The sequence below is a fragment of the Scyliorhinus torazame genome, chromosome 11, assembly GCF_047496885.1.
Source record: "Scyliorhinus torazame isolate Kashiwa2021f chromosome 11, sScyTor2.1, whole genome shotgun sequence".
NCBI classification, from domain to species: domain Eukaryota; kingdom Metazoa; phylum Chordata; class Chondrichthyes; order Carcharhiniformes; family Scyliorhinidae; genus Scyliorhinus; species Scyliorhinus torazame.
This window is the reverse complement of record NC_092717.1, coordinates 206,888,718-206,908,999: the sequence shown is the minus strand read 5'-3', so window position 1 is coordinate 206,908,999 and position 20,282 is coordinate 206,888,718. Positions and strand designations below refer to the sequence as shown.

Sequence of the window (20,282 nt, the reverse complement as noted above, 5' to 3'; positions counted from 1 at the left end):
TGACTTTATTTTCTATCTGCAGCTCAAATACAGTAACTTCATATCATTCAATATGTTTCACACAGTGAGATGCTATTTTTGCAAAGTTAATGGCGAAGCAGTTCAACTTGTACAGTAGGTTACAGCAAGTTTGAGTTTAACCATGCACCTGTCCCTCACTTGAAGTTGCTGTGTCATTTGTACATAAATACCATTGCACCCAAAAACTTATTATTTTGACAGCAAATTAGAGCCCACCTTTATTCTTTTAAAAACAATTCCAAAGAGTTATTCAAGATTCACGGAGGACAGATGTGTGCTGGCTTAAAAGCATGGAAGTGGCTGGTTTAGCACAGTGGGCTATACATGTGGCTTGTAATGCAGAACAATGCCAGCAGCGCGGGCTCAATTACCATACTGGCCTCCCCAAACAGGCTCCGGAATGTGGCGACTCGGGGCTTTTCACAATAACTTCATTGGAGCCTACTTGTGATAATAAGCGATTATTATTATTAAGTGTGAAACCAACCAGCAGCCTATTTTACATCTTTCCAATGTTTATTTTCAGTAATGTCACTGTTTTTGTTGCTAAGTCTGTGGATATTTGGAGGTGTTTTGGCCTTAGCTTTTCCAACTGGTGCTTTTACAGTATGAGCGTGGGTTAGTGTGGTGTGGCCTTGTGTGCTAAATTGGTCAAACAAAAAGTATGTGTGCAGACTTTTCAGTAACTTAGTTTAGAGACTCTGAATGGTGATGGAGCTTCACATGTGTTTGGCTTGTGATTGTCCAATCAATAATTGATAGGCAGATCTGGGGCTGGATTCTCCGGTCCCCCAGCCATGTGTTTCTTGGCGCACGTCATTCGCTGGTGGCGGTATTCTCTACTCCTGCCGCTTGTCAATGGGATTTCTCACTGAAGCCACCCCATGCCTCTGGGAAACTCATGGGTCGGGGTGCACTGCCGGCAGGAATAGAGAATCCCAACAGCAGGAGAATTCCAGCCCTTATGTCAGGAAACCTTGGTCACTTTTTGGAGAAATGCAATCAATGGTTTAAAGCAGATATTTAGCACATTTTTATTTGATGATGATGTGGGATTTCTTTGCCTTCTAATGAATATTTTCTATTTGCTAGGGATTGCCAGGTGAAATTGGCTTTCCAGGAAAACCAGGCCCAATTGGAAAACTGGTAGGAATACTGTCATTTTGCTGTTTGGTGACAATGTTTGTGGAGAGGGGATGGGGGTTTCAAATCTTGCTGCACCATTTTAGCAAGAAATTAATTAACTGGATCGTAGAACTTCCTTAATTTGCTATTTTAAGAAAGATGTTAATCATTGCGCTTCAATACCATAAAAATAGAAGACAGAGGAATTTCATTCCAATGTTCATTACTGATATTGCACTGAACAATGTTAATCCCAAGTCTTCTTTAAGTAAAGGCATGTGAAAGATACAACATTGTTCACTGAGCTTTACTGGAGCTGTCCAATATTTAGCACCAAATTGGCACAGGCATTGTTCTCATTGCTAACTTCATGGTGCCCACTTTTTAGGTTCCGCTGGAAGATGCAGGAACTCAGCCTTTGACCTCTTGAATGTGTAACTAAGGGGCCTAATACCCGTTAAAGAGTCACTTGTGAAAATCCATCAATGAACAAAAGTTATTGAAGTTATTGAAACAAATGTTTTCTTAAAAAGCCCTTCTGAGGAGCCAAGAGGGGCAGCATGCCCCCCACCCCCCACCCCCCACCACAGGCATACAGAAGAGATCCAATTGTAGCCTTCTTGCAGCAGGGTCCACAATAGAGAAAGTTATTGGCTTGTTCAGAGCGTAGTTCTGGAGCCTTCAAATTGGGGGCACCAATCAATAGAGGCTAGCATGAATCCTCTGTGTAGTACTGTTGGTGGTGATGCATCCTGCACAACGCCGCACTTCAAAGAGGAGTGAAGCAGGCACCAGTAGAATGTGGAGAGTAGTCGACACACTCAGAAGAGGGGGACAAAGAGGAGGGGGAGCTGGCAGAGCACGAATATCCGGAGGGGTCACTGATGCCTGCTGCATTAGACCTTCATGTCAGTGAAGCCGACGGTATCCTTAGCAAAGCATGCTACAGCTGAGTACTTGCGGCGCCATGTATTGAATCCATGCCGTCTGGAGCTCTTTGGCTTCAAACAAGTAGAATTCTTGCTGCAAAGAGTCAGCCAGCCACTACATCCTCAGTTTTTTATTGTCACTGACCAGCATTCCCTTCACCATGGCCAATGTGGAATGGAACAAAGAGAAAAAACCATGACATTGCCAGGGTCAATCAACACATGATAATAATTTTCCACATGACATTAACATTGGAATATACACTCAATTAATTCCTTTAGTGTGACTACGTTCGTTTCTGCGTCCTCTTTTTCTTACTTCTGTGTGGTGTTATCCCTGTGCCTGCAGCAAAGCCTGAGTCAGCAGCTTGTTCCCATGTACTGACAGCTGAAATGACCTCTTTGGTATTTTGAAGCCCATGGAAGCTATGCCAAAGACTCCCCCACCTGAATCTGTTCATGGACAGTCTTGGTCACAGATCAGGAGGCAGTATTTGTGGCTCTCTTAAGGTCGATGGTACAGCCCGTGGTGACCTGGCCGCGGGGGGGGGGGATGGGTACCTTAAGGAGAGCCTCCAATGGCATTAGCCTTTTCCCTCTCAATGCCCACCTGTATTTTCCTGCTAAATGTGGGAGAGCACTTGGTTGAATTTGAATGCTATGTTCATCCATCAAGGGAACTGTCTGTTCTATGCTTCCCAAGATACCATTATATGGAGGGCCACTGTTTTGTTCCTATATCCACTTGTTCACTTGCTCTCATGATTCCCCATGCCATTGGTCACTGTGTAATGGAGGTTCTTATGCACTGAAATACCTGAGACATTATGGCAGGCCTGGTAGAGATGGACTCCTCCATCTTCAGTGAAAGGGTATGTGCAGACTCTGAAAATTCTGACAGATCTCCATAATGTTTCTTTGCTTCTCCTCAAATCCCAAAGTAATGCGTGACTCCTAAGGTTCCGCATTTGCAGTGAGTTGAGCAGAGCTGGAAGTTTCCCTGGGGCACCTGCTCCCACTCACATGTAAAGTGCATGTCACCTTGTGCCATCTCGCTTTCTATCTATGGGGTATGAAACACCGCGGTGAGTTTATCTGCTGTTGGAGGAGCACGTGAATCATATGATAGTGCTTCCTCAGAATGTGCTCCTGTTCTGAGGACTGCGCAACCTCCCCTATGAGAGATGAAAGTCAAAGATTCGTAGAGAATTTGGTAATCGAGGAATCAATGCCTAGCAAGTTGCAGCCCGTCATATTTACTAAACCGGTGACAATGGTTCTCCATGAGTGATAGGTTAGTGTAAAATGACAGTGTGATATGTAATGTTTTCATTCGGTCTCTGTGCCACCCCAGTCTCTCCATTGGCAACAGTGTGCACTGTTGCCAGTCTGCTTATTTCCAGTCCATCATCCTCCATTGTCATCAGAATGCATCCTCTGAAGATATTATTCCATGTGGCCACATATTATGGGCCATAGAAGAAATCTGTGCTGCAGACATCTAAGGGGGAAAGAGAGTGATAGCTTCCAGCTAAGAGTTATCTGACACTCATCCTGCCTGAGCACAAGAGATCACTGAACTATTTTCTGCTCTAGATCCACATCCACTGCCTCACATTCCAGCAGCCTCCACCCGCCACAATCTCCAGCCAAACATGTTTAGTGAGATTCCTGGGCTTCCTCCTGCTATCCATTCTGTAACAGCACCTGTCTCAGCATGCATCGCCAGGGACATACCTATGAAAGGGAGGTGCAACATCAATTTTCCATCTCCCATCCATTAAAAAAATTTCAAGCAACTCATCGAGTAAACCACACCACACATGCTGCGACTGTGAATACAGATAGAGTCTCTTTCAATACCCATCCATCACTTGTGCTTCTGATGTTTATTGTGCCAGCTAATTGTGTGGCAATCCCCAAGCTAATTGATTACCACCCTCAAATTGGACCTCATTGCACCAGGGACTAAATGCGTTAGCTTCCACCCCATGTGACAAAGTTTCCTTATCTGATTTAGAAGAATTACCCCAAGATATCCAACCTGTCTGATATATTTTCAGGGTGTGCCTGGAATAGATGGGAAAAATGGCTTCCCTGGACCTCCAGGAGTTGAGGTAAGTGTTTATTTTCTCTTCTATTGCTATTATCACTTTGAGCATAAATCCCATGTCAAAAGTGCATTATAACGTAACAAATTTGCATTGACGCACTTAACGAGCACTATGGGGTCTCGCATTGTGAAAATTGTTGCGTCACCCTGGACAAGTGCACGGTCAATTCCAGCCCCACCTGCCCCAGAGTCACAACACAAGTGAATTAACCAATAATTCTTCTAAAAATACCCAAAGTCCTTAGCTGCCCGATAATTACAGTCACCGGGTTTGTAATCTGAAACACAATTCCTGTTTATTTATAACAAGAATACTGACAAAATATATAGTTAATGCAACTGGATAATAACAAGCTAACCTACAACCACTTAAACTGTCCCATCCCCTACCCACACACACAAGATAGACAAACACAGAGGTGGGAAAGGGGTTAAAATAATAAGGATGAAGGTCAAAAGTTAAGTCTTTGCTTCCAATGAGGGTTCTGTAGCTCACTTTCCTCACAGCAAGCTTGCTGATTAAAGTCCTTAAATCCTTGTTTTCAACCTGTAATGATCTTCTTTGTAGTTTACTGATATATTACTCTCAGCTTTTCTTAGAGAGGCCTCTTTGCTTCACATCAAACTTTGCTTTTAGTTTGTGGTTTATTTCCAGGCCTCTGCCTTTTCTGGAGAGAGTCGGCCAGTGTTCCCCTGCTTGCACAGCATGTATTGGTTCTCCTGTCCATAGATTCCCCAGGCTCCCTGCCAGTTCAGAAACACAACCTTTCTAGAGAAAATGGAGAGGGGAAAGGACAGCAGTCCTCTCTCAGGTCTGCCAGGAGTCAAACTGAAACCAACAACTCAACCCTTGAAACTCTGAAACTTTCCAGTGGGATCAGATTCAATCACCACCAGTTACCGGGCAGAGCACAGCCTTTTGGGCCAATTCATCGGCCACCCGCCAAATCAATCAAACCAAGTCATCACTGACGCTGGCCAATCTCTGTCATTGGTGCCGGCCCGTCTGCAGTCACCAATTTACATCAGCCTTCTGGATGCTTCTGTTTGAATTAAAGGTACAGGCTGTTTACAGGTGGCTTTGCCTTAAAGTCCATTGAACATCCATGGATGAAAAATGTAACAGCAAAAATAAAAGAGAGGGGAAGTAAGTGAATGAACAGGGAATAAAGAAGAACAAACAGGAAGGATCATTACAATGTGCAAAGTGAGGACTGAGAGCAATCTATACAATTCAATTCTCTTTAATCATTTCTCTGCTGGCTGACTCACAAACCAGTCCAGCCAAATGTTTGTGCTGATGCAGATTTTGTTGTTTCATCACACCTTGAGGGACTTTCCCAATTATTACACAGTATTTATTCTTACTGAGCATAGAATTTCTCCTCTCCTTTTTCCTACTGCGAAACATCACGCCATATAACCCCTTCATGTAATTAATTCTTAATGTAATTGCAACAAAAACTACGGGTGGGATTTTCCGCTTCCGCCGCAGCACGTTTTTCAGCAGCGATGATGGCCTGCCATTGGCTGGTGGTAGGGTCCTCCAGTCCCACCACTGCCAATTTCCCATTGTTCACACCCTCTGTTGTCGGCGGGATCAGGACATTCCGCAGGCGGCAAGGCTGGAAAATCAGCACGGACATTTCAAAAATGACCGTTGTTCTCTTCAAATCCTGACATGGCGGCCTGGATATTCACCGTGTCAGGTTGACTTGGGAGCCCTTTAAAAGTGGCGGGCTGGTCCTGATTCCAGGATTCTCCACCCCATTCCAGACTATTTTATACTAGTGCAGACAATCAACCATGTATTACAGTAAAACGACAACTACTTAAAATGCAGTGGATACGATCAATAATTTTCAATGATCCCAGCAGATTATATCCCAGATTCACTCTGCTCTCACCTTTAAATAACACAGGGCCAAGCAGGAGAGCATGGATTGGATGGTATCTCTGGAAAACCTGGTGAAATGGTAAGGGAAAAGATATAAATGTATTTATGTGCGCTCAGGATTTATTTTGAATGTATTAAACAGCTCCTTTGCGCTGTGGCAGGAACATTGCTTGTGTGTGTAACTTTCTATTCCTTGTCGCACAGGGAGAAAGCGGTTTACCAGGTATCACTGGGCCCAGTGGACAAAAGGTAACTGAAGTAACTATTCTCAAAACCTTGAGTTTAACTGATGAACATGTAATTTCTTCCTTATTGCTGACTCCCAAATTTTCAAAGCGTGTGGCTCCCACTGAATCACAGTGCAGGATTAATCCTGATTATATAATTCCCAGGGTCATTCCAAGCTAAGTCCCGAACAGGCGCCGGGATGTGGCGACTAGGGGCTTTTCACAGTAACTTCATTGAAGCCTACTTGTGACAATAAGCCATTATTATTATTAGATAGCCAATCTGATGCATTCCTATGGGCAGGAATCAGTCAGAGAAGGAGTAGGAAAAAGTAGGGATTGAATTCCCTTCGCTGCTACTGACTGTTGGCGGGATTCTCTGGTGCCCCCAGCCGCGTGATTCTCAGCTGCGCACCGTTCACCGTTTTCTACTCCCGCCACTTGTCAATGGGATTTCCAATTGAAGCCACCCCATGCCGCCAGGAAACCCATGGGCAGGGGTGCGCTGCCGACGGGAACCGAGAATCCCAATGGCCAGAGAATTCTGGCCACAATCTTGTTGGCTAACTCAGACCAACACAGGGGGTCACTTGACCAACAGAGAAGACAAAAAGCTAATAATTGCTTCTGACAAAGAAAGATCAGGGGCGGGATTCTCCGACCCCCCGCCGGGTCGGAGAATCGCCGGGGGCTGGCGTGAATCCCGCCCCCGCCGGTTGCCAATTTCTCGGGCACCAGATATTCGGCGGGGGCGGGAATCGTGCCGCGCCGGTTGGCGGGCCCCCCTGCGCGATTCTCCGGCCCAAATGGGCCGAAGTCCCGCCGCTAAAATGCCTGTCCCGCTGGCGTAGATTAAACCACCTACCTTACCAGCAGGACAAGGCGGCGCGGGCGGGCTCCGGGGTCCTGGGGGGGGCGCGGGGTGATCTGGCCCCGGGGGTGCCCCCACGGTGGCCTGGCCCGTGATCGGGGCCCACCGATCCGCGGGCGGGCCTGTGCCGTGGGGTCACTCTTTCCCTTCCGCCTCCACCACGGTCTCCACCATGGCGGAGGCAGAAGAGACTCCCTCCACTGCGCATGCGTGGGAATGCTGTCAGCGGCCGCTGACGCTCCCGCGCATGCGCCGCCTGGCAATGTCATTTCCGCGCCAGCTGGCGGGGCACCAAAGGCCTTTTCCACCAGCTGGCGGGGCGGAAATTCGTCCGGCGCGGGCCTAGCCCCTTAAGGTTGGGGCTCGGCCCCCAAAGATGCGGAGCATTCCGCATCTTTGGGGCGGCGCGATGCCCGCCTGATTTGCGCCGTTTTGGGCGCCAGTCGGCGGACATCGCGCCGTTTCCGGAGAATTTCGCCCCCTACCCTGGATGAAGGCTGCAGGTCAAGTGGGAAAGGGCAGATATTCAACGCAACATTCATATTTTTCTGTGTTTAAATATTGGGCTGTTTCTTCATTTCTGTCCCCACGTCATGGTAAGGAACATTTCCCTAACCAAGAAGTTGGGTGTTACAGCCAAGGTCAGTAACCAACCGGGTGCCTCTGATCATCATCTGTGGGCAAGTGTCCAGCCACGATCATGCATCTTCTCCAGCAACCTGTCTGCTGGTTCTCAGTGGCCTGGGGGAACAATTCTTCTCTTCACTGGCTAAAAAAATGTAAGCAATGTATAATGGGAATATAACTGAGAAAAATCTCCCCAAACCAGCTCCTTCCTATTCCCCACCTCCCCACCACACGATGATAGCCTCTCCATTTACTTGTCTGTGATTGAGGTTGAGGCTCACTGGAAAGTTTGTGAATTGCGTACATGAATTTGCTTCTTGCTATTTTATAGCCCAGTGTGTTGTCATGTATGTTGGGCGTCATTCTCCGCCGGCGGGAGTCTCCGTTTTGCCGGCTCCCGGGGGTTTCCCGACGGCGTGGGGCTGCCCCACAATGGGAAACCCCATTGACTGGCCGGTGTTACGGAAACTCCCGCCGGCCGGTCGGCGCAGAAATGTGGCGGGGCGGGGAGGAGAATTTCGCCCCCCGTCTCTGTTTGGTCATTTAATCGGGTAAACACTAATGGCGATACAGCCATTTGAACAGTGACAATTGGGACATGGAGCTACTGGATTAAGACCATAAGACCATAAGATATAGGAGTGGAAGTAAGGCCATTCGGCCCATCGAGTCCACTCCACCATTCAATCATGGCTGATTTCAACTCCATTTACCCGCTCTCTCTCCATAGCCCTTAATTCCTTGAGAAATCAAGAATTTATCAACTTCTGTCTTAAAGACACTCAACGTCCCGGCCTCCACCACCCTCTGTGGCAATGAATTCCACAGACCCACCACTCTCTGGCTGAAGAAATTTATCCTCGGGCGTCATTTTCCGCCACCCCAGAGGGTCGGAGAATGGCCGTTGGCCGCCGTGAATCCCGCCCCCGCCCCCGCCGAAGTCTCCGAAGGGAGAAAAGTCGGCGGGGCGTTAATGGCGCCGCTGCCGCGGAGAATGTCACGGGTCTGCGCAAGGCAGCCGATTTTCAGCCTGCCGATATTCTCCCTCCCGGATGGGCCGAAGTCCCGTCGACGTGATGACCGTTCGCGTCGACGTGAATCAAACCTCCTTTTCATCGGCGTGACCCGGTGCTCCAGGCTCACGCCGACCAGCGAGGAGGTGAGTGACGGCCTGGGGGGTTGGTTTTGGGCAGGAAATGGCGTGGCCGCAGACTGATTGCGTGAGGAGAGGTGTGTCTCGGCTTGTGTGTGTGTGTGTGCGGTGGGGGGGGGGGGTGGTTAGAGTAGGCTGGGCTCCGGGGGAGTGCCGGGAGGGGGTCCGTGCCGGGGTGGAGGTTGGGGGTTGGGGGGGGTCCGTGCCGGGGTGGAGGTTGGGGGTTGGGGGGGGTCCGTGCTGGGGTGGAGGTTGGGAAGGGGGTCCGTGCTGGGGTGGAGGTTGGGGGTCGGGGGGGTCCGTGCCGGGGTGGAGGTTGGGGGTTGGGGGGGGTCCGTGCTGGGGTGGAGGTTGGGGGGGGGGTCCGTGCTGGGGTGGAGGTTGGGGGTTGGGGGGGTCCGTGCCGGGGTGGAGGTTGGGGTTTGGAGGGGGTCCGTGCTGGGGTGGAGGTTGGGGAGGGGGTCCGTGCTGGGGTGGAGGTTGGGGAGGGGGTCCGTGCTGGGGTGGAGGTTGGGGAGGGGGTCCGTGCTGGGGTGGAGGTTGTGGGTTGGGGGGGTCCGTGCCGGGATGGAGGTTGGGGGTTGGGGGGGGTCCGTGCTGGGGTGGAGGTTGGGGAGGGGGTCCGTGCTGGGGTGGAGGTTGGGTGTTGGGGGGGGGGGGTCCGTGCTGGGGTGGAGGTTGGGGAGGGGGTCCGTGCCGAGGAGGGTGATGGGAGGGCAAATGAGTTGGTCCACCTGGCCAGGTGCCAGCCTCCAACAGTTGGACCCATGCGGTCCATGCCACCTGGCTGGGGGGAGGAGGGGATATGGGCAATGATGACATGTCGTCGTTCCCCTCCCCCCCACCAGGCCGTCATGTTTTCAGATCATCCAGCGATGTTGGCCGCCGTGGTGGCAGCCGCTCATGTCTATGTTGCCCTGGATGAGGAGGAGGAGGAGGAGGAGGAGCGTGCCAGAGAGGCGGCGCAGGCTGCCGCAGAGGGGCAGGCGGCAGCCGCCCAGGCTGGAGGGACACCTGACCGACAGGACGAGGAGGGGGAGGAGGACGTCGCGGCCCCACGGCAACGGAGGCACCCGAGGGCGCCCCGTGTGTATCGGCCCCGGCAGTCATACCAGGACCTCACGGACCGGGAATGCAGGAGGAGACTCCGGATGAGCCGGGAAACCGTGGCACACATCTGCCACCTGCTGGCACACCTGTCACCGCGTGGCACTGGCGGGGGACCCCCTCTCCCCGTGTCCGTCAAGGTTACGGTGGCCCTGAACTTTTATGCAACGGGGACATTCCAGGCACCGAGTGGGGACCTGTCCGGCATATCGCAGACATCGGTGCACCGGTGCATCCGGGCAGTGACAGATGCCCTTTATGCCATGGCGCACCGCTACATTCGCTTCCCCGTGGACCGGGCCAGCCAAGATGCCCGGGCCGTGGGCTTCTCTGCCGTGGCTGGGTTCCCCATGGTCCAGGGCGCGATCGATGGGATGCACGTCGCCGTGCGGCCACCTGCAGATAACAGGGCCGTGTTCACTAATAGGAAGGGGACCTATTCGATGAACGTACAGGTGGTCTGCGACCACCGCGTGATGATCCTGCACGTCTGCGCCCGTCACCCAGGCAGTGTACACGACTCATTCGTGTTGTCGCGGTCATCCATCCCCGGCATGTACGAGGGACGCCATCCCCGGCTGAGGGGCTGGTTGCTGGGCGACAGGGGCTACCCATTGCGATCGTGGCTGATGACGCCTATACGGAGGCCACGCAATGAGGCGGAGAACCGCTACAATGATGCCCATGTAGCGACAAGGGGAGTGATCGAGAGGTGCTTTGGCGTGCTGAAGATGCATTTCAGGTGCCTGGACCTCTCTGGGGGCGCCCTCCAGTATCGGTCAGATAGGGTCGGCCGCATCATTGTGGTGTGCTGCGTCCTGCACAACATAGCCCAGCAGAGGGGCGATGTGCCGCAGGCAGAGGAGGGCGGAGTGGAGGAGCAGCAGGAAGAGGCCCAGTCCTCCCCAGATGAGGGGGATGGGGGCAATGGTCAGGGCAGACGGGGTAGACACAGGCGGGTGGCTGTCCACCGTTACTGGCTGGCCCAGCGGGCACGGGACAGACTGATAGCCGCCCGCTTCACTGACTAGATGGGCGTGGGAATCGGGTAGTATGGCCACAGACCGCACACCATGGCAACAGCCGACCACCCACACCCCCCACCCATCCACCCACCCAGCACCCTCACCCCCCTCCCCAACCCCACCCACCCCACCCGCATGCACACCACCACCCCCCCATTGCCGATCCACCTGCGGCACAACGGGCCGGGCTCACACAGTTGCGGGTGGACGAGTGTCTATCGCAGGCCATGGAGGATGATGACAACCCGCCCTGCGATGAGCTCCTGGCTCTACATCGTTGGACTATGTCTGACCCATGGCCACAGTACCACCATCCACCCGGACCATCCCTGCATGCGGCTGTGACACTGCAGCGCACGGTCCCGTCCTCTGCCCGGGGGATGTTGATGGCGGCCCAGGGGGAAGGGGGCAGACTCACCTGGGGCTGAGGTAAGACCACCCCTCACACACACACTTGCGCTCAACGTACATGACACGCCCGCACACTTTGGACAGAGCACAAAGGCAGCTTCGGTAGGTGTAACATTGACTTTAATAACCAAAGGAGTTCATGCACGTGCCCGAGCCCCTAAAACTCATCTGTGCCCTGCACCCGTGCCAACTTACTCAGTGTCTAATTGTTTGGCCTTACGGGCCCTTTGACTACGTCTACGTGGTTCCCCAGACGGTACAGCAGAACTGGAGGTGGACTCCTGTGATTCCTCCCCTCTGACACTGGATCCCTTTGGCGGCCGTTTCCTGGGGCGTCCTGGCCTAGATGGGCCAGGCTGCGGCCCGGGCGACTGGGATGGCGAGCTGCCAGCCTGTCCTGCCCATTGCCCACCCGATGCACCTGGGACGGAAGGGGGGGAGTCCGAGGTGTCGCGGTGTACCGGGACCTCCCCTACAGAGGGAGCCGGGACGGACCACACCACCTCCTCCTCCCTCGGGGTGCCCGATGGCCCCCAGGCCTCTACATGGGTGGGGGATGCGAACGGACTGGCCATCCGAGGCCCCCCGACATCTGGCGCTGCCAGTCCTGGAGGCCCGTGCTGGTATCGACAGGGGTCTGCAGGTTTGCAGCCATGGAGCCCAGGATGTTGGCCAACCCTGTCTGTGACAGTGCGACGCCGGCTCGCACATGGCCACTGGCACCGATGCCCTCAGCGATGGCCTGCTGAGACTGGGCCATGGCCTGCAGAGACTGGGCTATGGCGTTGAGCGCCTCTGCCATCTGGCGCTGGCACTGGCTCATGGCCTCCTGTGAGAGGGCAGCCATTTCCTGGGCCACAGACGCCGCCTGCACGGAAGGCCCCAGGCCTCGCAAACCGTTCCCCATGTCTGACACCGTCGCAACCATTGCCTCCACCGCGGACGCCACCCGTGCGGTGTCAGCCTGGGTGGCACGCATGACCGGGACCACTCCCAGCTCCTGGACGCGGGTGGACTCCTCCACCTGCGACCGCAGCCGCCGCAAGCCGCCCGTCACCCTCTTGGCTCGTCTCCGGGTCGGTGGTTGCATCGGATCTATGTGTGGGTGTGGTAACTGCAGGAACCCGGGATCCATCTGGGCGGCAGATGTTCGCTTGGCCTGGGCTGCCCTCCGACCGCCCGGTCCCTCTGCTGCTCCTACCTCCACCTGCTGTACCGGGACGGCTGTGTTGTGCGCACCAGTGAGTGTACCAGACGCCTCATCACTAAAGTGCCCAACCGTGGTGAGTGTTTCTGCGATGGTGGAGGGTGTTGGTGACAGCAGTGGCGTTGTGTCGTGCTCTTCGTCCCACTCTGACTCCATGGCACTTTGGGGTGGGGGTTCGTCTCCACCCATCCACTCTGAGTCTCTGTCCGGTATTTCGTCTTCCCGGGTAGGGGTGTCCTGGGTAGTGCTGTCCCGGGTAGGGGTGTCCTGGGTAGTGCTGTCCCGGGTAGGGGTGTCCTGGGTAGTGGTGTCCTGGGTAGTGGTGTCCTGGGTAGTGGTGTCCTGGGTAGTGGTGTCCTGGGTAGTGGTGTCCTGGCTCGGATGTGACGGGGGCCTGTGGCTGCCCCCCTCATCGCTGGGTGGTCGCTCCCGCACGTGACGGGGGTGTCGTCTCCCTGTTGCTCCAGGTCTCTCCGTCTCCCGTGGTGTGCGAGGGGCATCCTGCGGGCGTCGCATGCTGGAGGGTCCGGGTCTCTCCGTCTCCCGTGGCCTCCGAGGGGCATCCTGCGGGCGGTGTGCATCTGCGGGGCTGGGTGCCTGGACGTTTGGTCCTGCGATACACAATGAAGCATGCATGGTTAGACATCAGGCAGTGATCAGGTGATACGGGGGAGGGGGATATAGGGGAGGGGGGATATGGGGACGGGCTGTCGGTGGCTCACTTGCTGGTGGGCCCCCGACCTCTGCATCAGCAACCTCCCGGTCCTCAGGTCCGCCAGCCAGTTCCAGGGCCCTTTCCTCGTGTACGGTCAGTGGCCTCTCATCAGCGGGCCCTCCTCCAGTCCTCACATGCTCCCAATTGTTGTGTGCGCGCTTCTCCTGTGTGGGGGGGAGGTGGTGGCAGGGGTAAAAGGCAACAGTGTTAGGCAGGTATATGAATGCACACCATCGGTTGCGCGTGCATTGCAGAGGTTAAGGTTAGGGCTGGATTCACTTGGGGATATGGGGGATATGGGGGAGGGGGGATATGGGGGATATGGGGGAGGGGGGATATGGGGGATATGGGGGAGGGGGGATATGGGGGATATGGGGGAGGGGGGATATGGGGGATATGGTGCAGGGGGGATATGGGGGAGGGGGGATATGGGGGAGGGGGGATATGGGGGAGGGGGAATATGGGGGATATGGGATGGTGGATATGGGGGATATGGGGAGGGGGATATGGGGGATATGGGGGAGGGGGGATATGGGGGAGGGGGGATATGGGGGAGGCTCACCCTGTCTGCTCTGACGAGGTCGTTCACCTTCTTGTGGCACTGGGTGCCTGTCCGTGGTGTCAGGGCCACAGCGGTGACGGCCTCTGCCACTTCCCTCCACAGACGCCGGCTGTGGCGTGGGGCAACTCTGCGGCCGTGCCCGGGATACAGGGCGTCCCTCCTCTGCTCCACCGCGTCCAGGAGCGCCTCCACATCGCGTGACTCGAACCTCGGGGCTGAGCGACGGCCCGCCATCCAGTCGGGTGTTGCGGTCGGGTGTTCCGGTCGGGTTGGGGGGAGCTGAGCGGCCTTATGAGCCGTCACGCCGTGCAGCGCGTATGACGCTGCACGGCGTGAACCATTGCGCAAGCGCGGATCCCGTTACGTCGCTGCTAGCCCATTTCGGGCCGGAGACTATCGTCCCATTTTTATGACGTGACGCAAGTGGGATTTGCGCCGTTTTTTGCGCCGATCGGCGGACTTTCCGCCGATAACGGAGAATTTCGCCCCTCATCTCTGTTCTAAAGTGACTCCCTTTTATTCTTAGGCTGTGATTGACACATTGCAGATCCGCCTTATACTTACATTAATCCAGCTATCTTTAGTTGGTAATACAAAAGCACAGTTTAAAGCTTGGAAAATGTAAAATGATGGGCTAGATTCTCTCAGCACACGCCGGGCCGGAGAATAGCCAGGGCGGCGCGAATCACACGACGATGCCCCGATACCGGCCCGCCGATTCTCCGGTGAGCCGAGAATTGGCGCCGGCGCAGCTCTGGTCGGGGGCCGTGTCCGGCGATTCTTCGCCGTGGATGGGCTGAGTGACTGCAAACAAAATCCGAGTACCGGACTTACGGTGACGGCGGGCGGGAGGCAGCCGCACACTGGAGGGCTCCCGCTCAGGAATAGAAATTTTGGTGTTTTAACGTCCGGTCCTGGGAGCAACGGAGTCTGTAAAGGCTGTAAGAAGGCACAGGGAGGACAAATGTCCAAGCTTGGGAGAAAAACGGCCGTAAAAAAGGGGGTTAACGAAAGCCTGCCGGTGAGTGGAAAAGTCAGCGCAGGAACTGTAAGGAAAGTGGAGGCTGGAGCACCAGGGGAGGCTGCATCGCTCACAGCAGAAGAAATGACCAAGGTGATGGCTGTGGAACTTGAAAAACAGTTCACAAATCACATGGAAGCGATGAAGAAGGAGATAGGAGTATTGAAAGTGCTGGTGGAGGAAGCGATTGCCCCGGTCAGGGCGGATGTATCAAGCGCAGCGGCGGAGGTGCGGGAGCAAGGTGAGACACTGAAGGAAGTGGAAAAGGCATTATCGCAGCACAATGTTCAACTCACCTGATGGAGCAGGAGTTGCGGAGGGTGATAGAGACCAACAAGGGTCTGCGAGCCAAAATGGAAGACCTGGAAAACAGATCCAGGCGACAGAATCTGAGGATTGTGGGTCTGCCCGAAGGGGTGGAAGGCCCAAGGCCGACGGAGTATTTTGCCACGATGTTGGCGAAGTTGGGGGAGGGGGACGATCCCTCCCGATATGAACTGGATCGGGCTCATCGGTCGTGGAGGCCTATACGAAAGGCGCATAAGCCGCCAAGAGTAGTAACTGTGTGTTTCCGTAGGTATAGTGTGAAGGAGAAAGTCCTGTGTTGGGCAAAGCAGAAGCGGGTAGTGCAGTGGGCTGGAGCTGGTATACGCATATAGCAGGACTTTATGGTGGAGCTGGCGAGGAGGAGGGCTGCCTTCAGCTGGGTGAAGAAGGCACTGTACATCAGCAAGGTGCAGTGCGGCATAGTACATCCAGCTAAGTTGAGGATGACCTACAAATCCAAGAACTTTTAATTTGGGACGGCGGAAGAGGCGGAAGAGTTTGCGAAGGCAGAAGGACTGTGGCAGAATTGACAAATGGTTGTGTACCGATGTAGATTCATGGAACTTTATTCTTTCACTGCGCCTTGGTGTATGTACTAAATGATGTGACGCTGTATATATTGGGACAAGGGAAGAGATGGGACTTTCATTTGCAATGATGGTTCTTTGGCACTTGGGGGTGTATGAGGGGGTTGTGTGCTAAAGGGGATTTCTTGGTTTTCTTGGGACCGGGCAAGGGGGAAGGAAACCTGGGCGGGAGCCTCCACACTGACCGGTTTAAGCCGGCCAGTGAACGGGAGTGAGGTGGGGGGAGGGGCTGTGGCCATCGGAGCCTGGGAGAACAAGTTTCGGTGACTCGAGCCGGGGTGAAAAGTTGGGGGAAGGAACCGAGGTTGGGGGGAGGCGTTTACAAGAGGAAGTGGAGGGGTCTGGGAGAGTGGGGTGGGGGTGGGGTGTCTACAATTCATGGGTCCCATTCACGGTACTTTTCTGGGGATTGGATGGCGTTGAATATTAGGGGGGTGGGGTTGGGGGGTGGACCGTATATGTCAATGGTAACCCACGCGCGATTCCTGATTCCTTTTTCTTTTTTTTCCACGTTGGAAGGGTTTGTTTTATTTGATGCTTATATTGTCAGGTGGGTCATTGTTTGGGTTGGTGGGAGGATGGGATCGTTGTTGTTAATAAGTGAATTGACATTGTATTCGTTACCGTTAACTGTTTTTTGGTGGGGTGTAAATTCTGAAGAAAATGTGAAAATGGAGAATAATTTAAAAAAATAAATAAATAAATCCGAGTCCCGCCGGCGCCGTCCACGTGTGGTCTTACCTGGCGGGACCTCGGCGTGCATCTTTTCGGGGGCGGTCGGGTAGGGGGGGGGTCCGAACCCAGGGGGGGTACTCCGCTGTGGCCTGGCCCGCGATCAGGGCCTACCGATCGGCGGGCCGGGGGCCTCTTTTGCTCCGTGCCGGCCGCTGTGGCCCTGCGCCATGTTGCGTCGGGGCCGGTGTGGACAAGGAAGCCACCGAGCATGCGGGCAACCGTGCCGGTCGCTGTGCGCATTGCCACCGGTAGCAGTGCGCATGCGCAGACCCACGGCGCCCATTTGACACCGGCATCAGCAGCTGGAGCGGCGTGGGTCGCACCAGTGCCGTGCTGGCCTCCTGTAGGGCTCGGAATAGCTGCTCCTGGGGGCCTATTGACGCCGTCATAAAACACGACGGCGTTTACGACGCCATCAACACTTAGCCTCAGGGTCAGAGAATCCCGCCCCATATGTAGTGCAGTGGGGAAGCTCACTGCTACCTTCTGTTGGTACAGAAAAACCTGGTGGCCGGGGGCATCCAGTTTTGAAACATATTAATGCAACTGATGAACTAATTGCTGATGAAAGGAACCATTCAATTATTTTAACATAGTGTAGTTTATCTAATTTCCTGTTTGGCATGGTTTATATTTGAAATCAGTTTAAATTACCATACAGCGATATTTTTCCTGTTTATTATTTAATCTTATTCTCTTTCAGGGAGAAACTGGTCTTCCTGGATCATCTGGGTTACCTGGTCCAAGGGGAATGAAAGGAGAGCTGGTCAGTGGATTTATTTCAACCTTCTATGGAAGGGATAGCACACGATATTAAATTAAAAATCTACGGCATGTGTTTAAATCCAATTTTCAGAAGGCGCTGTGGTCAGCTTCTTCCGCCATGTTCTCCATAGCCTCATTGCCAACTCAATTCCCTTCACTGCCATTATCTCAGGTTGAAGCAAATATCTCACAACCATCAGCTAACTCAGATTGTCTCCATTGCAATGACCACCTACTTCAACCTTCGTATCGTCACATCCCCCAACCTCAGCTTCCCTAACACTGAACACTCATAACTACTTCTGTCACCTCAAGCCCCAATGAGCCTAATGCTGTTCTGGGGGAGGGGGGGTGTGTCTCCAATCTTGCTGCATCCATAAACTGTTCTAGGAAGAGGTTGGGGGACCCATCACCCGCTTTCGGATCCCTCCCCTAAATTGGACACCCCAGAGAAAGACAGGCTGAGGAGCCTCTACTGGTTACAAATGAAGGTTAGGTTCTTTTTTTATTAATTTGCAAAAGCCGGAGGAGGAACACAGCTCCTCCTGGCTCGACAACACTACTGGCAATTGCTTTCAGTCCCGATTGCCCCAATTCAATTGTCCGTTAGTCCAGGACATACCTGAGGGCTACTGTCAGCCAGGAAGCAAAGTGGGTGAAAATCAGCCAGTTGACATGGATTAGCTGCCTCACGTGGTGCTCTAGGCTCTGGCCAGACTTAACTATATGAAAGGCGGCCAAAGCTCCAATCTGAAGCAAGTCTGGGGGCTTCTTTTTTGGGCAGATGCTTTCTGCCATTGGTTATATCTTCTAAAAATCAATGCCTCATCAATTTTACCCAGAAATCAATTGGGCAGATTGGTCTGCGGCAAACTGTGTTTTGGGTCATTAAGGCCCAGAAGGAGGCCATTTAGCTAATTGTGTCCATGCCAGCTGTGTGTAGGGATCTCCACTCTATCCCTACAGCCTGCAAGTTTATGTTGCTCAAGTGCCCACTTATTTCCTTATGAAATCATGAATCATCTCCACTTCCACCATCCTCATAGGCAGTGAGCTCCAGGTCAGTACCAGTCTTTGCCAAAAACAGTTCTCGCTCACATCACATTGTATCTCTTGTCCAAAACCTTAAATCTGTGACTTCTCTTCCTTGTTCTGTCAATTAAGAGGAAAAATATTTATTTCTCTGCATTATCTAAACCTGTCGTAATCTTGTACACTTCTATCAAATTTCCTCATCCTCCTTTGTTCCAAAGATTTCAACCAAAGTGATCAATCCCAGCTTATCATAGAATTTACAGTGCAGAAGGAGGCTATTCCGCCCATCGATTCTGCATCGGCCCTTGGAATGAGCACCCTAGTCAAGCCCACATCTCCACCCTATCCCCATAACCCCACTTAACCTTTTTGGACACTTAAGGGCAATTTAGCATAGCCAATCCACCTAACCCGCACATCTTTGGACTGTGGGAGGAAACCGGAGCACCCGGAGGAAACCCACGCAGACACGGGGAGAATGTGCAGGCTCCGCACAAACAGTGACACAAGCCGGGAATCGAACCTGGGACCCTGGAGCAGTGAAGCAACTCTGCTAACCACTGTGCTACCGTGCTTCTCCAACCCAGCCTTGTTGCTAAAATTTCTCATCCCCCAATCCATTCTTCATTCATTTATATATTTCATGAGTATAGGAGATGACGAGTCAGGCAGAATAATATTGTGATATGACAGGTATAGTAACAGGCAAAACTAGTCATTTTTTTATGGTTTAGAATGTTTATGACCCACTCTTGTGTTTATCACAGGGAGAAGCAGGGAAACAAGGTTTGGTTGGCCCAAAAGCAGACAAAGGTGAAAAGGGGAATGAGGTAAGAAATATTTTATTCAGATAAGAATTGAAATGCAAGGACCTTCCTGTATTTACAATCAGTTCCTTTACCTTGTGTCCTAGGGATCAGTCGGAGTTCCCGGTTCTCCAGGTTTACCAGGGACGGTGAGTAAGACAAAATACGCAAAATACGATTCCCCATTTGGAGGAATCAGTGCTCCAGTAATATTCAGTAATTTATAAAGAGGTTGACTGATGGTAAACACAGGGGTGTTCCAAATCCAAAAATGGAAGCTCGAAATGCCTGCTCTCAACTGTGTTTCTGCAGTTTGGTATAATGTGAGGAAGGGCGTATAGACCAGTGAAGGATGTCCTCGACATTTTTGTGAAGATTTGAAACAAAATAAATGTTTATTAAAACACACAAATAGAAAATGAATTAGAAATACACTTAACTACCTTATACACAGTGGGCGCCATTCAGCCACGCCAGGTGTATCCCAGGAGAGCCCTAAATCGGCTCCGCGCAGGCTTCTGACTGATCATGAGTCACCCGGCTTGCTTCGTTGGCGCAGTCTCACTGGGCGAGATCCAGATCTGCATATTCAAATGAGCCATTAGGCTCATTTAAATACTCGAATACTTGAAAGACCACGCCAGGGCACTGTTTAGTACTGGTCTTTTGTAGTGCAGTAGGGACCCCCTGGTGGTCGGGCCAGGGAAGGGTGGTACTCTGCCTCTCCCCTGGGTAGCACTGCCAGGATGCCAGGCTGGTAGTGATAGGGTGCCCGTGTGCCAGGTTGGCACTGTCAGGGTCAGGCCTTGGAGTGGGGGGGGGGGCGGCTTGCCAATTGGCGGGGGGTTCCCAAGGGTCTCGGCATGGTTGGGGTCTGAGAGTGGGGCACAGAAAGTGGGGACAGGGCCTGAAAGGGGGGTAAGGAAGATCAGGGCTGCCGCCCAAAATGGCGACTGATTTACGAACAGCCATTCCTGTCGACCAGCTCGCCAGCAGGAAATCTCTCTAAGTGCGGC

At 53.1% G+C, this 20,282-nt stretch overlaps 1 protein-coding gene across 2 annotated transcripts in view; it reads left to right on the top strand.

The window, feature by feature from the left end:
* Positions 1-20,282, top strand: part of col22a1 (collagen, type XXII, alpha 1) — a 481,125-nt gene that overhangs the window by 322,058 nt on the left and 138,785 nt on the right. For both annotated transcript variants that reach the window (XM_072468265.1, XM_072468266.1), the window contains 7 exons: positions 1,114-1,167; positions 4,139-4,192; positions 6,111-6,164; positions 6,290-6,334; positions 17,364-17,426; positions 19,228-19,290; positions 19,374-19,415. In XM_072468265.1, coding sequence (XP_072324366.1) covers positions 1,114-1,167; positions 4,139-4,192; positions 6,111-6,164; positions 6,290-6,334; positions 17,364-17,426; positions 19,228-19,290; positions 19,374-19,415 — 375 coding nt within the window. The remainder of the gene's footprint in view (positions 1-1,113; positions 1,168-4,138; positions 4,193-6,110; positions 6,165-6,289; positions 6,335-17,363; positions 17,427-19,227; positions 19,291-19,373; positions 19,416-20,282) is intronic.